This window comes from Hippopotamus amphibius, chromosome 4 (assembly GCF_030028045.1).
Source record: "Hippopotamus amphibius kiboko isolate mHipAmp2 chromosome 4, mHipAmp2.hap2, whole genome shotgun sequence".
Classification (NCBI taxonomy): Eukaryota; Metazoa; Chordata; class Mammalia; order Artiodactyla; family Hippopotamidae; genus Hippopotamus; species Hippopotamus amphibius.
Window position 1 is genome coordinate 187,548,147 of NC_080189.1, and position 17,276 is coordinate 187,565,422.

Genomic DNA, 17,276 nt, shown 5'->3' on the forward strand with positions numbered 1-17,276 from the left:
GCTGTGTCTGGGAGCCCCCGCAGGCACGTCCTCTGAGTCGGCCGGTGGCACTGGTGCCGGGTGCTGCCGCCTCCCTCTCTCTGGACGCAGACACCCCGCTGCTCCTGCTGCCTCACCCCCGCCGCTCGCTGGTCTGCCCCTGCCCCCACAGCCGTGCAGGGAGGCTGCCCCAGCCCCTGACCTCAGCGGCGGGGCTGGCCGCTCGTCTGCCCCTGGGCCAGGTGCCCTGGGGACGGCCTGCTCCCGTCCCACAGCAGGGCAGGCAGGTGCTTATCGGTAGGGGCTCGCCTTGTAAAGAGTCGTTAACTGGTAGGCGGGACAGGATCACGTGCTACTGTCTGCGTCTCCAGACGCCACGTGCTTTCGCGTGTACTTCAGCTCCAGCGTGAGGGTCCCGGGGAGGCAGGGGGCAACGTCAGGGGCCACACACGAGCCCTGGGAGGTCACAGCTGGCCTCCTGCGGTGCTGTGGGGCGGCTGGGGGCAGCAGCAGATGGCAGGAGCTGGCTCTGGGCGAGGGCCTGGCCCCTGGCACTGGGGGGCCTTAACTCACTAACGCGGCCCACCCACGCGCCTGCAGCTGTGTCCACTCTCTGGGCCTGCCGCGTGCACGCACTCCCCTCTAACGCTGACCGTGTGCTTTCTTTCCTCCACTGCCCATCCCTCTGGTAGGCACCTACCTGGGTAAGTCGCACAGGGCCACGAGGGCTGCAGGCCGGGTGCCGTGGCCCCTCCCTCTGCCCTGCTGGGGTTGGGGTACCCCAAGTTAGGAGGCGGTTTGCAGAGGGGGGCCTGGACAGCTCTTCCCTGCTCATCAAGAGACAAGCCTTGACCAAGAAGCACGCGTGGGAGGAGCTGGTCCTGGGAGGCCTCTGGGAGGGCGCAGGTGCGGGAGAGCAGCTCTCACATGCTCGCAGATGCACTCCACGTGCGTGTAGCAGTTGCAGGTCTTGGGAGCCCATTGGGGGTGGGGACCGTAAGCTGGGACAGCACCTGTTCTGGGTCTCCAGCCGGAGCCTGGCCTGCTGGCCACGCCTGGGAGTGGCCATCAGCTCCTCCTGGGTGGCTGGCCCCTGGGCTAGTGACCGGGGGGGGGGGGGGGGGGGGGGGCTGGGGTCCGACTGGTGCTGCCCGGCGAGTGGCCGCCCTGCAGAGGGACTCCTTGGTCCCGCTGTGTTTATATATTCTGTAAATCAAGCCCCGGTTGTCCTGGCCCAGTCAAGGAAGCCACTCAGATCCAAGACTCCCGGCCCCCACCCAGAGCCCCCGAGAGCCGCCTGGGCTAGGCTGGGACCCAGGGGAGCTGAGGCCCGCCTGGGTGTGGAGCGGCTCTGGGGTGCACGTCCCCTGGTTTCCTGCTTGTCGGCTGCGGGTCCGCAGCAAGTGTGTGGGTGCCGGATGCGCCCTGCCCAGGGCTTCACGGTCTGTTCTCCTTCCTTTCGGCAGGTCTGGCGAATCACGGACAGACCAGGCACATGGTGAGAGGGAGGGCCCTGTGCTCCACGTGCGCGCACACGCGTGTTCCCACGGCTCCGGCGGGCCTTTGGGGGAGGCCCCCAGCCCCGCCAGGCGCTGTGCGGGAGCATCTGGGTGGGCAGCGGGGTCTCCGTGGCCCTCGGAGGGCCCCCCGCCCGCCCCACTTTCCGGCGGCCGGGCGTCCATGCTTCCTGCCGGGCCCGCCACCTCGGGGTTTCCGGGTGCCGCGTGGGGGCCCTAGGCTGACCCCGCCTGCCTCCCCGCGTCAGGGACCAAGCCGGAACCTCCTGCTCAACGGGAAGGCGTACCCCACCAAGGTGCGGCTGATCCGGGGGGGCTCCCTGCCCCCCGTCAAGCGGCGGCGGATGAACTGGATCGACGCCCCCGACGACGTGTTCTACATGGCCACCGAGGAGACCAGGTGCGGCCCCGGGCCGGCGGGCGGGGGCGGGGCGGGGGCGGGGCGCCCGCGCGGCCTCACCGGCGTCCCGCTCACAGGAAGATCCGCAAGCTGCTCTCGTCCTCCGAGACCAAGCGCGCGGCCCGCAGGCCCTACAAGCCCATCGCCCTGCGCCCGAGCCAGGCCCTGCCGCTGCGGCCGCCGCCGCCCGCGCCCGTCAACGACGAGCCCATCGTCATCGAGGACTAGGCGCCCCCGCCCGCCGCCCGCCCGCCGCCCGGTTTCGGTAGTGCCCCCCGCCCCCCCCCGCCCCCGCAGAGACTGCCCCTCGGCCACGCGGAGGGGGAGGACGCCGAGGAGTCGTGTTTTTAGCTTTGTGTTTACTTTTTGGCCGGAGCGGAGCTGAGGAGCCGCCGGAGCGCCCGCCCCGCCTCGCGGGCCTGCGGGCCAGCCGGGAGTTTCGTTGTGTTCTGTTGAAGGTGCCATTTTAAATTTTATTTTTATTACTTTTTTTTGTAGATGAACTTAAGCTCTGTAACTTACACCTGGAATGTTAGGGTCGGCGTGGCCAGCGGCCGGCCGAGCTGCCTGGTGGGGTTGGCCTCTTGTCTTTTCAAGTAATTTTCATATTAAAAAAAACAAAGAAAAAAAAACTCATAAAAAGAAAAAGCCCGCGAGCCCTTTCTGTGTTTTTTGTCCTCAGCCCCTCCCCCCGTGTGGACCCACCCCACCCCACCGCCAGCACCGTGGGGGAGCCCAGCTCCCCTCCCCACTCCCGGGGCAGAGGCCGCCCCCAGCCCGAGCTCTGCGGGGCCGGCCGCTGGGGGGCGGGGGGCGGGGGGCGGCGTGATCAGCGTGTCGCCCCCACCGCTCTGGCTTCCAGGCTGGCCTGGCGGCTCTGCTGCGGCCCCACCTCGACCCTGTGTGCCTGCCACCTGGGGACCCTGGTCCGATGCCCACCGCGCCTGGGGGCAGGGAAAGGTCTAGGCAGGGCTCAGGGCTTTCCCGACAGGGTGTCGAGACCCCCTGTGTCTGCCCAAGGCAGGGGGCGGGGTGGACCTGGCCTGGGACCCAGACGGGCAGGTGCCCGGCCCCTGCCGGGGCGGCCAGCATAGCTGGGGCAGCCCAGCCGGCCAGACTGCTCCTGGCAGAGCCCCGACCCAGCTGTCTGCAGGTTTCTGCCAGGAGCTGCAGGGCTACCCCTAGCAGGTGTGGAGTTTCCGCGGGGAGAGTTTGCTCAGATTTCAGCAAGTCTGTTCCCAGAAACCCTACCTCGGGCCAGCTCCCTGCACACCCCCTCCAGGTCCTCAGGACAGGTGCGCTCAGGCCCGGCGAGGCCTGCACTGGGGGGAGGGGTCTGGGGGGACGCGTCTCAGGCTGCACCGCCTCCGCCAGCCCGGAGAAGGGTCCGTGAGGCCCTCCCCAGGGGCCTCCCATCTCCCTGAGCTCTGCCTCCAGCCCCACTGTGACGTGTGGACATCTCAGCTGGAGAATTAAAATAGAAATCACTCTGCTCCCTCACTGGAGACAGATAAGGGGCGTCCTGGCCTTCCATGAGCCTGCTGTGGGGCCCAGCAGGGTGACAGGCCAGGGTGTCAGAGGAGTGACTGTGGCCCATCCCCCCAGCCGATTCTAATCTGCCGTCCTGGCATCAGCCCCTGCTGCTCCAGGGCTTCGGTGCAGTGTCACTGAGGGGTGGGACACCAGGCTGGTAACCTTGAGGAAAAGCACGCGATTCCTCTGGGGACGTCTCCAGTCCTGGGGCCTGAGGAGGGTTCGCCCCAGGCCTCAGCACTGACTTCCCCCGAAACTGGCCCTCTCCCCCGGCCGGTGAAGATCTCTGTCCCAAGGACCGGCAGGCCCTGGGGAGAGTCTGGGTCCCCCACCTCCACGCCAGCACTGTGCCAGGCAGGGCCTGGGCTGCATGTCCACCTCTGGGCTGCCGGGGAGGTCGGAGCCAGGGCATAGGGGTGGGGTGGGAGTGGGGTAGGGGCTGGGGGGAGAGAGGTCTTGAGTGCCCAGGAGTGTCTGCCAGCTTTGCCCTGTTCTTGTGAGCCTGGCAGGGGGCTGTAGCCATTCCCCCCCCCAAACCCCAGGGCCGGGGCATCTCAGGTGGGCAAGAATCCCCACAAGGGACCCAGCCTGGAGGCCCGCCCTGCCTGGGACCTCCCACTGCCTACCGCCAGCCCTGGGGGCCCTGCAGGACAGCAAGACTGGGCTCCTGCGGCCCCAGGGGAGGGACCTGCCTCCACACCTGGCCACCTGGCCTGGCCACCTCGAGGCCCTGCCTGCTTCCCTCGCACCCTGCTGTCCCCAGCCAGCCCCATGGCCTGCTCACCGGGAGTCCGCCTGGCCTGTGCCTGCGCGGCCTCCGCCCTCGGTGGCCTCAGAGGCAGGTGCTGCGGCTCTGTGTCCGCGGCTCTGTGCCCCTTCCCACCAGACCCGTGATGGCCCGGAGCATCAGCACAGGCATGGCCGCAGGGAGGCAGGGGACGCGTGCGCCCCACTGCCTCCTCCCTGTCCCCAGGCCATCTGGCCAGAGCCGAATGCCATTCCTTTGCTCCACCCCGTTCATTCTCCAAGCAGGGCTGGGGCCCACAGGTAGTCTCCTTCCAGAAGACACCTGTGCCCAACGAGCCCGCCCACCACAGCAGTCCTGCAAATTTCAGGGGCAGGGTGGAGTCACGGAGGCTGATGCCCGGGGTCCCCAGGGGCTCCCAAGCTGCAGAAGACGTGGTAACGGGTGCCAAGTAGGGGCAGCGGGCCCATGAATTATTCAGAGACACCGGACTCCCAGCCTGAGTGAGGAGCGGGCTGTGAATGACTGACCTGCAGGCCACCTTCCCCAGGAAGAGGCTCGCTGAGGCCTCTGCTCCCGTCTCCGCCCTGGCTGGCTCAGGGCCAGAGCTGGAGTGCAGAGGGAGGGGGGGCCAGCCAGTCTGGTCAGTCCGCCTGGAGGGGGGGGCCTCATGTTTCTGGGCTGTTGTCCTCACTTATGGAAGTGGCAGTGGCTGAAGGGTGTGAGTGCAAGGCGTGGAGGCGCCGCAGGGAGCAGGGCCAGGGCAGGGCGGCTGTGAGACTGCCGGGAGACTGGCTCTCTCATCCTGTGAATGTGCTGGCGCCAGAGGCCAGGAGCAGGCGCAGGACGCCGCCAGGCAGAGGAAATGGGGAGTGGGGGGCAGACCTCAGAGTCCAGCACAGAGCCTCAGAGACACTGGGCAGGGGGTGAGGGGGCTGGGGCCGGCGGCCCAGGCTGGGTCTAGTCACCTGGGCTTGGGGGTCTGTCCATTTGCTGGGCTTGAGGCTCAGCTGGGAATGGAGATCCAGCAAAGAGCCTGTGAGGAGACAGAGCCCTTGGGAGGTGGCCCCAGTGTCCTCCGGGTCCCCCAGACCCCTGGGGTTAGGGCCAGGTTCTGCGTGGCTCCAGGTGGAGGCAGGGAGGGTGGGCATTGTCACGCAGGTCCCTGCTGGTGGGAGGACTGTGAAGCCCTGGGGGAGAGACCCTGAGTGCCCGCAGATCCCTAGCTCCCCAGCCCTCCAGCAGGATGCTCCAGGACCAGGAGGCTAGACCTCAGAGGCCCTGGGCCCTAAGCTAGTGGGTCCAAAGGAGGGATGCATGCGGCGGGTGGCAGGGCAGGGGACCCGGGTGGTGTGCAGATGGCAGGGTCCACACCCTTGGCCACAGCGCCTGTGAACAGGGCACTGCAGGGGCCCCAGTCTTCTCCCCCCCTCTCCCCTTCCTGACGCCCTCGGGTGGGAGAGCTTGGGGAGGACACCTTCCGAGCCTGCAGCACGGCCCTGCGGGTCTCCACGCTGCCAGGCACCCTCTCCCCCGCCCCCTTCCAGCAGCTTCTCCCGCGCTGCTTTTGGAGGCGGCAGGCGCCCTGCTCGCCCACCCGCTGAGCCTTCAGCACCACTGACAGTGTTAGGCGGGGCCCGGGCCGGGCCCGGACCGGGTGGCGGGCCCGCCCGCAGTCCAGCCCCGATCCCACCAAGAGGCCGTTGCTGTGGAAACCGAGCAACAAAGGGAAGCGGGGCGGCGGCGCGCGGCAGGGTGGGGTAGGGTCCTCTGGGGACCCGGGCGCCAGGGCCAGGCCGGGACGGCCGTCCGCCGTCGGGGCGTCAGTCAGCCCGCGTGTCCCGGCGCCGCCCTTCCGGGCTGAGGCCCCGCTGGCCCGGACGCCCCCAGTCAAGGGGGCCGCGGACTCCCAGCCCCGCCCGCGGCCCGACGGGCTGCCCGACGTTGCCATGGAAACAGTCGAGGACCCGGCGGGCCCGGGCAGAGGGCACCTCGCGCGCGCGGCCGAGGGGCGCCGGGCGGGCCCCGTCGCCCCCCGTCCGCCCGGGCAGGTGCGCCCCCGCCCCCGCGGCGCCCCGGGCGGTCGGACCCCGAGGGCGGGCTCCCGACGCCCCGCCCCGGCCGCAGAGCCAATGGGCGCGCGGACAGCCGGGCGGGCGGGGCGGGCGCGGCGGCGGCGGCGGCGCGGGCACGGGCGCGGGCGGAGGACACCGGCCGACCGGGTGCGCTGACCATGGCCTCCAAGTGCCCCAAGTGCGACAAGACCGTGTACTTCGGTGAGTGCCCGGGCCCGGCCGGCGCCCCGGCTCCCTTCCCGTTCAGCTCCCTGCTCCAGAGCCCCCGGCGCTCCTCGGCGGGCGCCCGGCCGCCGCCCTGGGATGCGCGGCCCCGACCCGGCTCGCCGCGCTGCCCACGCGGGGGCGGGGGGGGGGGACGGACGGCGACGAGCCGGGGGCGGCCACGCCCGACCACCGAAGTGGCCGGTGGGGGCGGGGCGGGGGCGCGTGGTCCCCCCAGGATACGGCCGGGCTCGGGGGAGCGCTCCGGGTTGGCGGGCGCATCGCGGTCCTCGCGGCGGCGCCGAGCGGGGCGGCCTCGGGCGGGGCCGCAGGCCCCTGGCGCTTCTCGCGCGCTCCTGCCCCTCTCGGCCCCTCGGCGCGGACCCCAGTCCCGCCTCCCGCGGACACGTGGCCGGGCCGGCGTGGCCTCGACCCGTGACCCCCAACCCCCACCCCGCCTTCTGCCCACTGCAGGCTGGGCCAGGTCTGGGCTCTGTCTGGACTCAGTCCACGCGGGGGCGACCTTGGCCTCTATCTCCTGCGTGTCCCGACGCGCTCCTTTCTTTGGCACAAGTTCCTCCAGGGCTTTCCCGCGGGTGGGGTGACAAGCGAGTCCCCACAAGCAGGAGAGGACGCCGGAGCCCAGGTGGCCAGGCCCCCTGCTTCCTGAAGATCAGAACAGTGGTGTTCAGGAGGAGGTCGCAGGGTAGGAGGGGGTTGTCTCTGCCACGATGCTCCCGGGTTGGCGGCAGCCCCCTGGGCACTGGCTCAGCCCGTCTCTGGTGCTCCCACCCTGTTGTCTGGCTCACCCGCTCTCCCTCATCCTGGCGGATCCTCTCCTTGGCTTTGCCCGGACGGCAGAGTCCCCGCCCACCGAGCCTCCCACCAGTGCCCACGCAGACTTAGTAGCACAAGCCAGGATGGCCAGAAGGACAGGGACAGGCAGGGGACCCTCCTCTCATCATCCTAGGAGCAGTGGTCAGCGTCTGGGGTAGGGACAGGCCGAGGTGAAGAAGGCTGCATGGCTTCCCTGCTGACCAGGGGGGAGGAGCAGGCCAGAGGAGGTCGATGTTGTTTGCTGTTCACAGAGGGCAGGGACCGGATTTGGCCTGGAGTGCTTCTGGCCTGGCTGGAAGCCGAGGGGCTTCCGGCTGCCTCCCCGGGAGTCCGCCCCAGCCCTCTGTCCCCATCTCAGACAGGGTTCATCCCTGTAAGGCTCAAGGTGGGGGCCAGCCCCAGGGTTCTCCTGCCAGCTCCGCTGCCCACAACTTTGCCCCCAGCCTGGCCAGCTCAGGGCCGGGCCGACAGTCCCGTGGACAACCCGGAAAAGTGCTTCTGCCTGCTTGGGCGGCCGCTGGCTCCCAGCAGAAAACAAAGGCGGCTCAGACTCGCCTGGCTTCTGTCCTGGTCTGAAGGCCCTGGTGGAGGGAGGGGCGAGGGGCCAGGACCCTTCCACCCCCAATCAGGCTGCACCCCAGAAGCCTACACCCCAAGTGTGTGCACAGGGGAACCTGGCTCAGGATACCCCAGAGTGACCTCAGGATGCCGAGCCTTTGTGTCCCCAACAACTGTGCAGCCCAGTGAGGGCTGGTTCCCTTCCAAGCCTTAGACTCAGTCAATTCTGCCTTCCCAACTTGGGCCAGTAACGTGTGGCCATCAACCTGCCTCGTGGGTCTGAAGGTCATTCCCCTGCCCCTGAGTGGCCACATCCTACAAGCTAGCCAGTGCAGCGTGGTTCTGGAGCCCTGAGCTGCAGCTGCGTTGGCCGCCGCTGGCCAGCAGGAAAACTGGGCGAGGATGCCAGGCTGGCATGGGATCCAAGCCCGCCTTGGGCTCAGCCAGCTCCCATCTGCCCTGGCATGGACCCTGGAGGGGGGGAGGCTTGGCCAGCCTGCATGCTGGCTTCCCTGGGTGGAGTGGCCAGAGGGATCTGCGCATGTGCTGCCCCCCGGGAAGGGGGTGGCAGGTGGGGGTCCTGGAGGCTGTCCCTGGTTGGGCCCGGCGGGTCCCACCAGGGCTGTGGGGAGCCAGCACTCGGGCCCCGAACGCGGGCCGTCGGGAGGACTCACTGCCCTCCAGCAGCACTCACAGGCCGCCCGGGGCTGGGGGTGTCCTGGCCAGGCTCTCTCTCCCTGCTCTGGCGGGGCCCTGGCGGGGGCCTGGCCCAGGCAGGGGCCTCTGTGTGAGGGGGACCAGCGGAGCCGGTGGTCCTTGGCTTCATCTTGGGGCTTGGCCAGATTCTGCCAGGGTGGATGGGGCCCAGCCCACCTGACCCCCCCCCTCCCCAGTGGCTCCGGCCAGGCCCCTTTCCAGTTGGGAGGAATTCTAGCTCGGCTCCAGCCTTTCTTCCTGCCCTCTCCTCCGCCCTTTTCCTGCTGTGCTCCCCGGGGAGCTCCGGCTTCCGTCCATTGGGCGGTGTCCTGGCAGCCCCAGCGTGGGGCAGGGGACAGGGAGGGCCCCCAACATGACCTTCAGCAGCTGGTCTCAGACCTTGGGCGCCAAAGCAGCGGCCAGAGGCAGGCGTGGCGGGGGTGGGGGGGCACCCTCAGAGCTCAGGGCGAGAAAGCCAAATATAGACAGGCAGGCGTCCTGTCCCATAGGCGTCCCCGGGGGCAACGGGGACTGGCCACTCCCCTCAGCGGCAGGGCTCTGCCAGCTCCATCAGGGGCCTGACTGGAGGGTCTGGGGGCGTGTGTGAGGGAGGCAGGTGTGGGGGGAGGGACAGATGTGTGTGTGAGGCAGGTGGCTGCGGGAGGGGCAGGTGTCGCGGGGAGGGGATTCGCAGGTGCTTGAGCTGGAGCCCCGTCCAGGTTGCCTGCCCCAGCCCCTGACCCAGGGTGATGAGGGTGCCCGAGACCCAGAGGCAGAGCAGAAGGCGGCTGTGGGGGGTGCTGCCGCGTGGCTCCCAGGTGGAGATGAACGGGACCCGGCTGTGGAGGCCGCCCAGGACCGGGGAGGACAGCGGGGGCAGCGGGCGGCTGAGCACGGGAGGGCAGGTGGGCGCTGGCCGTGACCCCGCCTCCCGCCCTAGCTGAGAAGGTGAGCTCCCTTGGCAAAGACTGGCACAGGTTCTGCCTCAGGTGTGAGCACTGCAGCAGGACGCTGACGCCCGGGGGCCATGCCGAGGTGAGCCCCCGCCCCGGGCAGGGAGGGGGCCGGGGAGCGCAGGCCAGGCCCCGGCCCTCACCCCGTGCCATCTGCCTAGCATGACGGGAAGCCCTTCTGCCACAAGCCCTGCTATGCCACGCTGTTTGGACCCAAAGGTGAGCCCGGGCCGCTCCCCTCGGCCTGTGACCTGCTCCAGCCCTGGGGGGGCCGGCTGGACGCTGGGGCCCGTGGGACCCCCCGGCGCCCTCCTCCCTTGCCTGTGCCGGCCCCTCCCGTCCTTGCGGGACCAGCACCCCTCCAATGCCTTTCCCGGAGGTCTGCTGCAGCCCACTGGTGCCCTCTGGGGGAGCGTCCTGCCCTCCCAGTGAGCTGTGGGGGGCCCTTTTCTGAGAAGTTGGGGGGTGGCTGTGAGGGCTGGGGGCTGGGGGAGGCCACTGGCCACCCACCCTACAGTGCCCGCCACCCCACAGGGGTGAACATCGGAGGTGCCGGCTCCTACATCTACGAGAAGCCCTCTGCCGAGAAACCCCAAGTCACTGGCCCTATTGAGGTCCCTGTGGCCCGAGCTGAGGAGCGGAAGGCCGGTGGCCCCCCGAAGGGGCCCAGCAAAGGTGGGCTGGGCTGGGTGTCTGGGGGAGGGGCGTCAGAGCAGCTCTTTCCCATCCTGACTCCTCCTCCCTCCCAGCTTCCAGCGTCACCACGTTCACCGGGGAACCCAACGTGTGTCCTCGCTGCAACAAGAGGGTCTACTTCGGTGAGTGGCTGCGCCCAACCCCAGCCTGGGAGGCCTCCACCGGGGGCCCGGGCATCACTGTCTCTCCCCGTCCCCAGCCGAGAAGGTGACGTCTCTGGGCAAGGACTGGCACCGGCCGTGCCTGCGCTGTGAGCGCTGTGGGAAGACGCTGACCCCGGGCGGGCACGCGGAGGTGAGAGGGCGCGCTGGCCGGGGCAGAGGCGGGGGAGAGGGCTGTGCCAGGCGGTGGGGGCTGCCCCCAGGGGCTCGCGTGCCTGCGGATGCTCTGCGGCGGGGCTGTCGTCCCCGCCAGCTCCCCCCAGGTGAGCGCATCTGGCCGAGGCTTTGAGAGCCTGAGGGCTCAAGAAGGGCGCCTGGACACGGAGGAAGCCACCGGGGCACGTGGAGCGGGAGGAGTCTGCGACCCCCGCTTCTCACCCTCCCGCCTTGTCCCTAGCACGACGGCCAGCCCTACTGCCACAAGCCCTGCTATGGAATCCTTTTCGGACCCAAGGGTGAGTGTGGCCGGGAGGGTCCTGGACGCGGGGCCCCTCTTCCACCCCTCCCCTCCCACCCTTGCCGCCTCTCTCTGCAGGCGTGAACACCGGAGCCGTGGGCAGCTACATCTATGACAAGGACCCCGAGGGCAAAGTTCAGCCCTAGGCCCCCAGGCCCCTCTGCGGGGCACGGGCCGTCCGCGCAGGCCCCTGGCCCAGGGCCCACTGCCTGGCTAAGCGAGGAGAGTGACCGCTGCCCAGACCCACCCCTGCGAGTCCAGGGCCGGAGTGCTGGGGGAGGGGGAAGCCCCTGAGCCCACCCACCCGTGTCTCCGGTGTGTCTGCCTCCGTGTCCCCGGCCGCCCGTCCCCCCCTTTTGTGTTCTCCTGGCCCCACGTATCCCATGTCTGTGTCGTGGCCCCACACGTCCCGGGTGTCTCACCGGCCTGGGTGGGTCTTCCTGAGGCGGCCGTCTGGTGCCCCCCTCCTGCTGCCCCAGTCCTGCCCACGGTGTTATTTATGCTCCCCTCGCCAGTGACAGCCACCGGTGACAGCCACCGCCACGCCCCTCACCGTGTCCCACGGGCAGAGGGCATCCGGGCCAGGAGCCATCTGCCCGCCCCCCACCCCCACCCCCGCCTCGCAAGCGCCTGCCCAGCACCCTCACGTGGCTCACGCCCCACTGCCTGGACTTTTGCTATCAATAAACGGTTTGAGGATCCTGTGACCCAGCGCTGTGGCTGTGGCTGTGGGATGGACGTGAAGCCAGGATAGCGTCCCTTTGTCCTGTCCACAAAGGCTCCCGGCACTCTTGGCAAGGGTGGTGGCCGTGGGCGGGAGGCAGGGAGGCCCTCGTTTGGGCTGGTTTAGGCTGTGGCGCTAACGCTGAGGTGGGGTGGGCCCCTGAGAGGGACCAGGTTAGAGGGAGGTGGGGAGGGTGGGGGCATCCGGGGGTCCCCAGGCGTGGGTGGGGAGACCAGGAGGTGCCTGCGTCCACCAGAGGCCCAGAGGGAGGCGTCGGACTCGGGGGAGAGCAGAGGGCATGGCCTGTGCAGGGAGGGCGACGGGGCCCAGAAGAGGGTCCCCTGCCGGGGGAAGAGCCGGGGAAGGGTGGGCAGGGCCGAGGCGGGCCTCCGGCCCAGGTGGAGCCCAGCAGCACAGAGGGTTTGCAGGGCGTGAGGCGCACGGTGGCCGCCGGCCTCCGCGGCGGTGGGGCCCGGAGACGGCACGCGGGCGGCCTGAAGGAGGGGCCTAGGGGCTCGAGTGGCCCGAGCCGAGGCGCGGCCTGGACGGCGTCCCTGCCGCTGGGCTTGCAGCGCTGACGAGTGCGCTCTGGCCCCCGCAGGCCGCCCAGGCTCTGCTGCTGCAGCCAGGGGCCCGCCGCAGCCCGGCCGCCCGCCAGAGGGCGCCCTCCTCCCCCGCTCCCAGCGCCGCCTGCCCAGGTGCCTCGCCCTCCCCGAGCCAGGCGCGTCCGGGCCCCCGGGGCGCGGGCTCCGACAGCCGAGCCTGGGTGCGGGCTCGTCGCCCCTCGGGCAGCCGTCCGTGTCCCTGGGCCGGGACCGCGGGGCACGCGCGGCGCGGGGCGGCCTGCCCCGGGGGTGGGAGGCGCTGGAGCAGGTACCCCGAGGGCGCCCCGTTCCCACCCCGGGCAGAGGGGCGGTTCCGGCGGGCGCGCTCAGAGGAGGGGCTGGGACCACTCCCCTCCCATTCCCGCCGGGCGGGGGCTCCGAGGTCGGGGGTCGTCTGGGGGAGAACTCGGCTGCGCGGAGCCACCGCAGGCCCGCCCTCGCTGAGGCCCCCCGGGGTCGGACGGGGAATGCCCGTCGCCCAGCCGGTGGGGGCTGCGGGGAGCACAGCCGGGGCCCCTGCGCCCGGAGGCTCCGGTGGAAAGTGCGTGCGGGGGGCGTGATCTACGGCGCTCCCTGCCCCCACACCCGGGCAGCGGCGGGCCTACTCGTGGGTGGGGGCCCGCCTGGGGGGCGGGGTGGGGGGGAGGTGCCCGGGTCGTCCCGAGGGAGGACCGGCCCGGCCCGGCCCTGCCCGGGGACGCAGTGCCCTCCCACTCCCGGGGTCTGGCGGGGGAGGGCGCGTTCCATTTCCTGCGTGCGGAGAGCGCCGCGCCTCCGTGTTTGCTTCCGCGGGTTGTCATGGAAACCGGGGCGGAACCGCTACCGTCGGTCTCTGCGCGGTCGCTGGGTGTTGCCGGGGCGCGGGGGGGGGGTCGCGCCGCGGCTGGCGCTCCGCTGCCCGGGCTCCCCCCGGTGACACCAGCTCCAGGAAGCCTCCCCACAAGCCAGATGTTTCCTCGGGCGCCCCCGCAAGATGCAGAGGAGGCCTGTGTCCGGTGTGCCGCCTTCCCCACCTCCGCCTGCCCGGCGTCTACCCCCACCCCTGCAGCCCGCTCCCAGCCAATGAGGCGGCCCTCAGATGCCATCTGACCACCTCTCTCCCCTCCAGAACCCCAGGGCTGGGCACAGCGCCGGGGCCTCCCCCGCCATCCTGCTCGCCAGCCGCACCCCACCTCCCACCGCTCCCGTCTCCCCCACTTCCTCGACAAGACCCTCCAAGCTCCACCCTGCACCCCACCTCTGACCTGGGCCCTGGCTGGTACCCCCCACCAGGCATCTCTGTGGACCTGCTCTGCCTGCAGCCCCCCTGGCCCCCACTTCCCTGAGGCCCAGAACCCCCTGACCCCTGCTCTGGACCCCCCCCCAGTCCATCTCCCTCCCGGCCCTGCCCCGCTTCCCCTGGACCAGTGACCCCCCCCCCCCAGTGCCAGCCGTGGGACGCCCGTCTGCCGTGGAGGCTCCCTGGGGGCCCCGCCCAGCTAGGCTAGCCTCCCTGAACTTCTCCAGGCCTGGAGGGAGCATGGCGTTTCTGCAAGCACCATGCACTGGTCACACGGGTCACGGGCTGAGGTCCCGGAAGTCACCTAGTGCCTGTGACCCTGGCTCTGGGCCGCGGGGGGCTGGGCCAGGCAAAGACTGGCGGGAGACCAGGGCCGCCAGGGGTGGGCAGTTTTCCAGGGCCTGGCTGGCTGCAGGAGGTGGGTCTGTGGCCATGAACACGCCCAGCTGCTGGACAGGTGAGGCTGGAATTTGAGGAGGTTCTGCATGGGCTTTGGCTCCAGCACACAGAGATTCCTGGTACCAGGCTTAGCCTGGGGTGTGGGTGTGGGGGCAGGGCTGAGAGAGCTCAAGGTGGTAGGTGCCCCCATTCTCCCCCCCAGCCCTTCTGCATCCTGCGCAGGCTTCCAGCAGAGAAGAGGGGCCTTCTCCGCCCTCCCCCCCAACCCCCGGGCCAGGCTGAGGCCTGGTGGACAGGATCAGCGTCCTTCTGGGAAAGCACAGAGTCCATTCCCTTCCCCAGCCTCAGGGCCGCCCCGGGGCAGGACCTCGGGGCAGACAGGGGGTCCTGGGAGACAAGCTGTTAAAAATAGGCCCTGGGAATGTCTGAGTGTCCGTGACTCAGCCGGGCCCAGGGGAAGGGCAGGAAGCCAGCCCTGGCCCCGGCTCAGCAGTGGTCCTGGAGCACGTTGGCCCCTCAGGGCACCTGGGCGCAGGAACACACCGGACAGGCCCTGCTGGCCCCCAGCCCTGGCGGGGGACATCCTTACACCTCTCCGCACTGAGGAGGGGACCTGGAGACTGGGGCGCTGGGCGGGGGCTCCAAGGATGTTCGGGAAGGCCAGGGGCAAGTGCCGCAGTGTGTGGGCGGGGGCGGGGGGGGGGGGGTTCTGTCCAGCCCTGAGGGGCAGAATCTTCCCGGCGAACTCCTCAGCGGTCAGTGGGGCCCAGCCCTTCCTTCACCAGTTCTCCCAGGCAAGCCCCGCCCTGGGGCCCCGGCCAGGCCCTCTGCATCCAGCACTCTGCTGTGGGGCAGGGTCCTGCCTGGTTCCCATCTGGGTCTCCAGCGGAGCCTGGGTGGAGCTTGGGCAGGCGAGGGCGTGGGAGCCTGCGGAGAGAGGCCAGCACGCGGAGGTGGCCTGGGCCGGGCAGCCAGAACTCCGCAGCGGCCTCCCTCAGGTCTCAGGACCCTGGCTGCCCTCACGCTGGCTTGGTGCAGGGTGGACATTCTGGGCACAGAGCAGCCTGGGACAAATAGCCGTCCTGGCCGCTCTGTCCCTCACGCTCCAGACGTAGCCCCTTTGCCTCTGGCCAGTGCTGGGAGGGAGGCTGGCAGAGGGCCGCGTGCTTGCAGTGCTGGGGCCTGCATCTCAGGTGTGTGGAATGCTCACTCTGTCTTCCCTGTGTTCGTGCAGCAAATGCCACTAGGGTCCCCCAAAAAGTAAGGAAAGGGGTGGAGGGCCAGGCAGGGAAGATTTGGGTCTTGAGCTGAGTCAGACTGACCTTGGGCCGGGTCAGCACCCCTCCCCCACAAGTGCGTCCTGGGCAGGTGAGCTGATGCAAGCCAGATGCCTGCTCCTGGAGGGGCTGTCAGGGCCCTGACTGGCACCCAGTCAAGCCTCAAATGGGGGTGTGCCTGGCCATAGAGTCTAGGGGGCTGAAGGATCTGTCCACCCACCACAGCCCCGAATGCTGGGGGTGCTGCAGCTTGAGGGGCCCCCATCCCCACAGGTGGGCAGGACAGACAGGGAGCTGGGAGAGTTGGAGGGCCTGTCAGTCTGTGGCTGAGGCTTTGGGAGGGTTTCCTGGAGGTGGGGGAGAGAGAGAGAGCGCCCGCGCATCTGTGTATGTGTCTGGAAAAACCGTGCTATATTCCTACCAGAGGGCAACGCCCATGGCCCTTGGCCCCCCCTTGGCATCCTCCCCACACCAGCCCGCTGTGACCATGGCAACAGCAATAACAACAGAGAAGGCCAGGAAGAGACTCATCGCTCTGGTTTTCACGGGGGGGCTCTCAGCTCCCCTCACCCCCAGGGTGAGGCGGGTTTGGAGTCCCAGTGTGTGGGGGAGGGGTCCTCCCTGGGGTCAGGTGTGTAGAAGGGAAGACAAGCCTGGCCCGGAGCCCTGGGTGGGCTGCGGGCGTGGGCTGAACAGAAACATGGGAAGGCAGCTGCTTTGAGAAGCACCTTGTACACACCCGCCCAGGGATTCCCAGATGGATGCGCCCACACACAGGTATGCCCACGGGCACTGGGACACACACGTGCACACCCAGGCAACCTGTCGTTCATTGCCTGTCTCCAGCTCATCTTCAGGGTGGGGTTGACCTCTGCCCAGCACACCCAGTCCAGGCAGCCTTCTCAGGGGTCTGCACGGTGGTGCATGCAACATGTGTGGCCCGACCCCGGGGATCTGCTGTGACAGATGCCCCCCCCCCCCCCCCCCCGCCCGGCCCTCTCCATCACCAGGGGTCTCGGCCCTTCCTCCCCTCTGGCTGCTTCTGCCTGGATGCGAGCCTGTTCCTGGCTGTGTCTGTGTCTCCCTGCGCCCTGTCCACTCGCCCCCTTCACTCTCCTGCTTTCTCTCATTCCACCTCGCTTTCTGGATGCTGGAGCCAGGAGGCCAGGGGAGCCAGGAGGTGAGGGAAGCCAGGACCACCTCCTGCTCCTGGCCTGGCCAGGCAGCATCGGGCGCAGGCCAAAGGAACACCAAGGGCCGGGGTGGGGGTGAGGGTTGGGGGAGGTCGGGCTGGTGGCCTCGTCTCCAGAAACCGGCCGAGGTGCCCCTGTGCTGGGGCAGAGAGGGTGTTGAGGCTCTGGCGCTAGAGCGGGCTGGTGTGGCGCCAGTGCCGGGAGTGCGCCCCCTCCTGTGGGCAGCGGGCAGCCAGGCACCCAGGGTTCCAGGGCAGGGTTCCAGCCTTGTGGACCTCAGGGCTTGCAGAGCCCCTGTAGGGGACAGAAATGTGGTCTCAGAGAGTGGGTCCCAGGGAGGTGGGAGCGACTAGAGAGCAGGTGGCCGTGGCAGGGTGGGGCTAGGGTGCCGTCCTCGCTGCGGCTGGAGTGTGGCCTTCCTCACCCATGGACCCTGGGAGCTCTCACCCCCACCACCAGCCAGGTCTGGTAGGAGAGGCAGAGGGCAGGCTGGGTGGTGGTGTTGAGATGCAGGCAGCCAGGGCTTCCCCTCCCTCTCCCAGTGCCAGACCCAGGGCGGGGGTGGGGGCGGTTCCCGCGGGTGGGAAGGGTGAGGGGTCCCTGCGTGCTGTCAGGGCTGAACGCCTGCATGGGGAGGCTGGAGCTCCTGGGCCCTGTCGGAGGATGGTCTCCAGCACCCTCCGTGGGGACAGGGCTTGGACAGGCCCAGAGATGACGTTTTGTTTTGCTAGATGGGTGTGTTGAGGGGAGATGAAGACCCTGGTAAAGTTTGGGGTGGGGGTGGGATGGAGAGAAAGCTAGGAGCTTAGGCTCAGGTGAAGCCACGAAACTGGGTGTGGTGTGGGGGTCACAGTGGAGCACGGAGGTAAAGGGTCCACAGAGGGAGGGGGGAGCCCATCCCCTGCAGCAGAGAGAGGGAGGGAGGTGGCCTGGGTGGCAGTGATGGGGGAGGAGGGTTGGGCCAGGCGGTGTCCTATAGAGGGCAGGA

General features: G+C 69.7%; 2 protein-coding genes across 5 annotated transcripts in view; both read left to right on the forward strand.

Moving 5' to 3' along the window:
- The window catches only part of MTA1 (metastasis associated 1), a 36,126-nt gene extending 33,581 nt beyond the window's left edge, over positions 1-2,545 (forward strand). For all 4 annotated transcript variants that reach the window (XM_057730989.1, XM_057730990.1, XM_057730991.1 and 1 more), the window contains 3 exons: positions 1,446-1,477; positions 1,745-1,896; positions 1,974-2,545. In XM_057730989.1, coding sequence (XP_057586972.1) covers positions 1,446-1,477; positions 1,745-1,896; positions 1,974-2,124 — 335 coding nt within the window. In that variant the 3' untranslated portion in view covers positions 2,125-2,545. The remainder of the gene's footprint in view (positions 1-1,445; positions 1,478-1,744; positions 1,897-1,973) is intronic.
- A 3,578-nt stretch (positions 2,546-6,123) lies between these two features.
- Positions 6,124-11,518, forward strand: CRIP2 (cysteine rich protein 2). Its single transcript, XM_057732997.1, is given in 10 exon segments — positions 6,124-6,303; positions 6,305-6,402; positions 6,404-6,450; positions 9,485-9,579; positions 9,659-9,716; positions 10,032-10,172; positions 10,247-10,315; positions 10,393-10,487; positions 10,752-10,809; positions 10,890-11,518. Coding segments are annotated over 10 exon segments (909 nt in total). The 3' UTR covers positions 10,958-11,518.
- The last annotated feature ends 5,758 nt before the right edge of the window (positions 11,519-17,276 follow it).